The sequence below is a fragment of the Triticum urartu genome, chromosome 5A (assembly GCF_056163025.1).
Source record: "Triticum urartu cultivar PI428250 chromosome 5A, HENAU_Tu73, whole genome shotgun sequence".
Taxonomy (NCBI): Eukaryota; Viridiplantae; Streptophyta; class Magnoliopsida; order Poales; family Poaceae; genus Triticum; species Triticum urartu.
Genome location: NC_141877.1, coordinates 680,807,031 through 680,812,706, shown reverse-complemented (window position 1 = coordinate 680,812,706; position 5,676 = coordinate 680,807,031). Strand labels below are relative to the sequence as shown.

General features: G+C 54.1%; 1 protein-coding gene across 1 annotated transcript; it reads left to right on the top strand.

Annotated features, from left to right (window-relative positions):
• Window positions 1–1,776: 1,776 nt before the first annotated feature.
• Window positions 1,777–4,950, top strand: LOC125511651 (uncharacterized). Its single transcript, XM_048677078.2, has 2 exons — window positions 1,777–2,882; window positions 3,011–4,950. Exons 1-2 carry the CDS (start codon window positions 1,891–1,893, stop codon window positions 4,836–4,838), a joined length of 2,820 nt encoding a protein of 939 aa, XP_048533035.2. The 5' UTR covers window positions 1,777–1,890; the 3' UTR covers window positions 4,839–4,950.
• Window positions 4,951–5,676: the final 726 nt, after the last annotated feature.

Genomic DNA, 5,676 nt, shown 5'->3' with positions numbered 1-5,676 from the left:
GGAAGAAGCGCGGAGGATGGGCATTACCTTGGAGAGGCCCGAGTTCTTGGCGGTAAGTATAAAAGATTTTTCATTATGCTTTCATTATGCTTTCATTACCTTGTGGTACATTATGCTTTATGCTTTATGCTTCCATAACACCAATTTGGACACACCTACATGCCATTATGCTTTTATTATGTAGGTGTGTCCAAATTGGTGTTATGGAAAAGACGAGTCCTGGGCGGCATTGGTGGATCTTTGGTGTGATGAGGATGGAGCCTGGGCGGCTATGAGAACCAAAAATAAGGCTAACCGAGGGACGGAGGGAGTACATGCTCAGGGAAACCGAAACCACTATCTCCACAAGGCAGTTAATGTATGACTAACCCCATTAAACATTCTTCTACTATTTACCATCACTTTCTTATGTATGACTAACCTCTGTTTGGTGGTGCAGGAGGAGAAACTGAAGCGGCCGCTCTCACACATGCAGGCGTGGGAGATCGCCCATACGCGGAAGGACTCCAAGCCTGGCGAGCCCAAGTACTACGGCAAGAAGACCGCGGGGAGGAAGAAGGCCTACTCCGAAGCGTATCTGAACTTACATCCTGACACATCTGACCCCATTGCGGCGCCTCTGGACGACAGGGAGGTGGTGAGCATGGGGCCCAAGGAGCACGGTCGGGAGGCGGTTCTCGATGCTGTGATCACTCCTAGTATCTCCTACACACAGCTTCGTCGGATCGACCCGAGCCTGAGCCAGCGCACGAGCCAGCCAGTGACCAGTGCACAGTGCCTCTTTCAGGAGCAACAATCTGTAAGTATTTTCCCTCTTATCTTCATTGCTCACTTTATTTTTCGCATTTAGCAGTTTTATGAGTTCCATCATGTCATACCGTAGGCCTACCTGGAGTACACATGCCAGGAGACCATGGCGTGGCATCAGAGGCTTTATGAACACCAAGTGCAGAGGGATAGCCAGATGCAGCAGGCTTTTCAGGAAATGGCGGCCGGCAGGTGTGCTCAGTTCCCTCCAGCACAATGCCCTCCAGCACAATCAGTGCTGCTGAGCTTTGAGGAGTTTGTGGCACAGAACGCTGGCCCCTCGCCGGTTAGTTCATCCCCAATCTATTCACCCAAAGCATGTCATGCCTTTCAACACAGTCATATATCCCGTGCATATGTCTTTTCAACATCCAGGGAATAGGTGGATCTACCGTTGGCGGTGGTCTTCGCAGCACTCCGGAGACACGGAGCCCGACCACTCCGATCCACGGAGGCGGAGGCGGAGGTGGAGGCGGAGGCGGTCTTGGCGGTAGCGCTGCCGCTAACAGTGACGACCTGGGCTTCGGCGGTCTTGGCGGTGACGACCTCCGCGGTGCTCGATGATCCTTGTGTGTGGTGATGATGCTTGAGATGACTTGTGTGTGGTGATGATCATTTAGATGACTTGTGTGCTTCTCTATATGCTTATGCTTATGTTGGTTGTGATGATGATCATTTAGAGATTTGTGTGTGATGATGCTAAATTGACCAAGAGACGACCGTGTAAGTTACCGTTGCCGAGGTCCGTGCAAGTATATATATCCAGCATATCACGATCACGAGTGACACGAGGAGGGCCAGTGGGACTTGGACCAAAGTGAAGACATGGTTGAGCTTTGTGTGAGTGCGCATCCCATTCCAATCCATTCCAATCCAATCCTTGTGAGTGAGTGAACATCCGTACTGAACGATGGTTATAATATTGGTAGCTTTCAGTGATTCGTTTCCTAAAGAAGACACCGATGGGCACAGCACAGCACATGGCGGCCGGGCCGGAGCGGAGCAGGCCGAGCAGTACTATATACATGTGCTGCAGCGATCCTGCAGAGCACAACACATACGCCCATCGCTGCCGCCGGAACCATGGCGACGGAGTCGGAAGGGGACATGGAGTTCCTCTGGAAGTGGCGCAAGTACCTGCTGCTGCTCGCCACGCTGGTCGCCAGCGTCACCTACGGCGCCGGCCTCAACCCGCCCGGCGGCGTGTGGTTCAAGGACCACGATGGAGGCAACACCCGACAGCAGCGCGCCGGCGCCGTCCTGCCACCAGCGCCCCCGTCTCTTGCGGTGGCCCCGGCGCCGGCGGCCTACCCATTCCGCGTCGGCGACCCCGTGCTCGTGCACACCTACGCGGACAGGTACACCGCCTTCTTCTACTGCAACGCGGCCGCCTTCGTCGCCTCCCTGGTCATCATTATATTCCTGCTGGACCGGCGTATCAGCGGCAACCGTGTCGGCCTCACCGTGCTCCGCTCCGCCATGCTGCTCGACCTGCTCGCGCTCATGGCCGCCTTCGCCGCCGGCAGCTGCCGCAGCGTGGTTGGGTCCATCTACGTCTCCGCGCTCTTCGCCCTCGTCTTCGCCTACGTCGCCATACACGTCCGCTTGGAAAGGAGCAAGGAACCGGCAGACGAGAGCCACCTCAAGGAGCGCCGCAAGTTCCTGCTGCTGCTCGCCACCTTCGCCACGCCGCTGACATACGGCGCCGGACTGGCGCCACCGGGAGGCTTCTGGAGCGAGACCGGGGCGGGGCACCGCGCCGGCGCCCCGCTGCTTCACGATGGGCCATACAAGATCCGCTATCACGCCTTCTTCTACGCCAACGCCAACTCCTTCGTCGCTTCTCTTGCCATCATCATGCTGCTCACGAGCAGCACGCTGAGCGGCCGCCTCGCCAGGTCCTACGCGCTGCCGGTGTGTGTGCTGGTGGAGCTGCTGGGCCTCATGGCCGCCTACGCCGCCGGCAGCTGCAGGTGGATCACCACCACCGTGTACATCGCCTGCCTTGTTGCCGCGGTGTTCCTGTACATCCTGCTGCAGGCGGTCATCGCAGGGTACGTCTCCGGCATACACAAGTACGTAATCAAGCTCACACACACTCCGTCATTATTGTTTTTGAGATTATACTACCACAGCTATTACTGATACTACTGTCAATAATTAATCAATTAATGTCGATCACTTGGACATACAATTATTGTAGGGAAAGGACGCAGAGTAATAATCCAAATAATGAAGAAAAAGCAGTGCAAGAGGGAGGTGTGACCAGGAGACTCGAAAGCAACAATGGGCAGCAGGGTGCGGAGAAGGTGGAAGAGTCACGGTCGCTCCTGCTGCTACTGGCGACACTGGCGGCGACGGTGACTTACCAGGCAGGCCTGAGCCCGCCGGGCGGCGTCTGGCCGGAAGGCCATCTGGATAGCAGTCACACTGCCGGAAACCCGGTGCTCCACGACATTAACCCCAAGAGGTATAAGGCTTTCTACCACTGCAACACGGCGGCGTTCGTGGCGTCGCTGGTAGTCATCGTAATTGTCCAGAGCAAGGAGCTGAGCTCCGGCGCCGTCGTCAGACGCGCCGCGCTTAACACGGTCATGATACTGGACTTGTTCGGCCTCATGGGCGCCTACGTTGCGGGGAGCTGCCGGGACGGCACAACCACCATCTACGTTGCCTCCCTAGCCGTCGCCATCTTCGTCTACTCCATCGCCAAGGTCGTGGCGTTCTCGGCTAAGGGCAAGCACAGCAAGCTGACGCATTGCGTGCAAAGCATGTGCGATAACCTTGCACGATTGCTCCGCCTCACCTCCGACGTGTCATCGCAGCAACGGGAAGGGGGACAAGCTCAAGGAGCGGTGCATGTTCCTACTGCTGCTGATCACCTTCAAGGTGAGCTCGACTTGGAGTCCAAGAGTAAGCATATTCTTGAAGGTGAAAAGCGTAGTCTTGAGAGGAAGCGCAAGTTCTTGCTGCAGCTCGCCATACTCGCGGCCACTGTCACGTACCAAACCGGGTTGAACCCGCCAGGCGGCTTCTGGACGGAGAGCGACGGGGGAAAATCGGTCACCGCCGGTGACCCAGTCCTCCTCGACCACTACAGGGTCAGGTACCAAGTGTTCTTTTACTGCAACGCGACGGGCTTCATGGCATCCGTCGCCGTCATCCTGCTACTGGTGAACCAGACACTGTCCAAGCAAGGCATTCGGAGTCACGCACTCCATGTCTGCATCTTGGTTGGACTCCTGGGCCTCATGGGGGCTTACGCCGCCGGCAGCTGCCGGAAGCTGCGAACCTCAATCTATGTCTTTGCGCTTGTGGCCGCGGTGGTCGCCTTCCTCCTCCTGCAAATCCTACTTTATGTGTTCGCGGACCGCGACCACTGGTTAGATCGGCTGCCACGGCTTCCTTCGCGGGTGAAGGTGCTATTCAAGCCGCTCTGGACAGGGCCGACCGGCTCAAGCAAGGACAAGAGCAAGGAGGATAAACCGGAGAGCGAGAGGTACCTGAAGCGAAAGTACCTGATGGTTCTCGGCATCCTGGCGGCGAGCGTGACGTACCAGGCTGGTCTCGCGCCTCCCGGCGGCACGTGGGGCGACGACGATACCGCTTCGCCGTCGCCCTTGCCGTCCCCATCGGCACACCCACCCACCGTCGCCGGCAACCCGATCCTGCTTGATTTCAACGCTCCACGGTACCAGGCATTCTTCTACTGCAACGCCACGTCGTTCGTGGCCTCCATCGTTGTCATCATGCTGCTGCTGCAGCGCACCCTGAAGCCACACGGCGCGCCACTTTGGGCGATGCAGACCGCCGTGTTGCTGGACCTGCTTGGCCTACTGGGCGCCTACGCCGCCGGCAGCTGTAGGGACTGGGAGACGTCGATCTACGTCATCACACTCGTCGCCATTGTGGTCCTCTTCATCGCGCTGCACGTGCTGCTGTCATTCGACGTCGTATTTAAGAAGGCCAAGGAGCTCATGCCCAACAAGTGCTTTGAAGTCGATGATAAGGCCAGCCGCAATGACAAGTAGACCATTGCATAGTTAATGTTATTATTTTTTCACGGGTTCTGTTTGATGTGGCATGTATATAAGTGTTGCATGTAAATTTTGAATAATTCAATTCAATTGCTCTATTTTTCTACTTGGAGAGAATTCTATCGAAATGCTTTTCTTTTATGGGCAAGACATTGTATTACTCAAGCATCAATATGAAAACAGATTTGCTAATTCTCATCTAGATGTAACTTAGCTATGTCTCATTTAAATTGTCAACCATACGATTTGGTTACTGTAAAATTCGTGTAATCTATTTGATCTACTGTACACTCTGTTTTTGCCAAACACACGCACAGCTGCGCGTCCCCGTTTCTGTGCTGCAGCTTGTTTGCTACGGGCCTATGTTATGCCTTGTGGACTGTGTTTTTTTTTCAAGTCTATATGCTGTGTAGTAGTAGAATTATTAGAAGTCAATCATTTTTTACGTTGCCACTAGATCTTTAATGGTGCGCGTTCATGCGCCCGTCCATTTTCAGTAGTTTGATAGAATTTTAAATAAATACTTGGATGCATGAAACATGGAAATCAAAAAGGCTTTAAGTACACTGATATTGCCAGCACTTGAGATTACTTGCAATGGAAATCAAAAAGGCTTGAAGCACACTGATATTGCCAACACTTGAGCTTACTCGCAATGGATATAAAAAATGCTTGAAGACCACGGACACCTTAAAAAAAAAGCCTCATAAGGTTGGCCGAGATAACCAGGCCCAACATTGTCGAGATAATACTGAAATACAGTAAATTGGATAGGTTTTTGTTTAGAAAAGGGTAAATTGAATAGGTAGTACATACTTAGTACTAAAGTAGT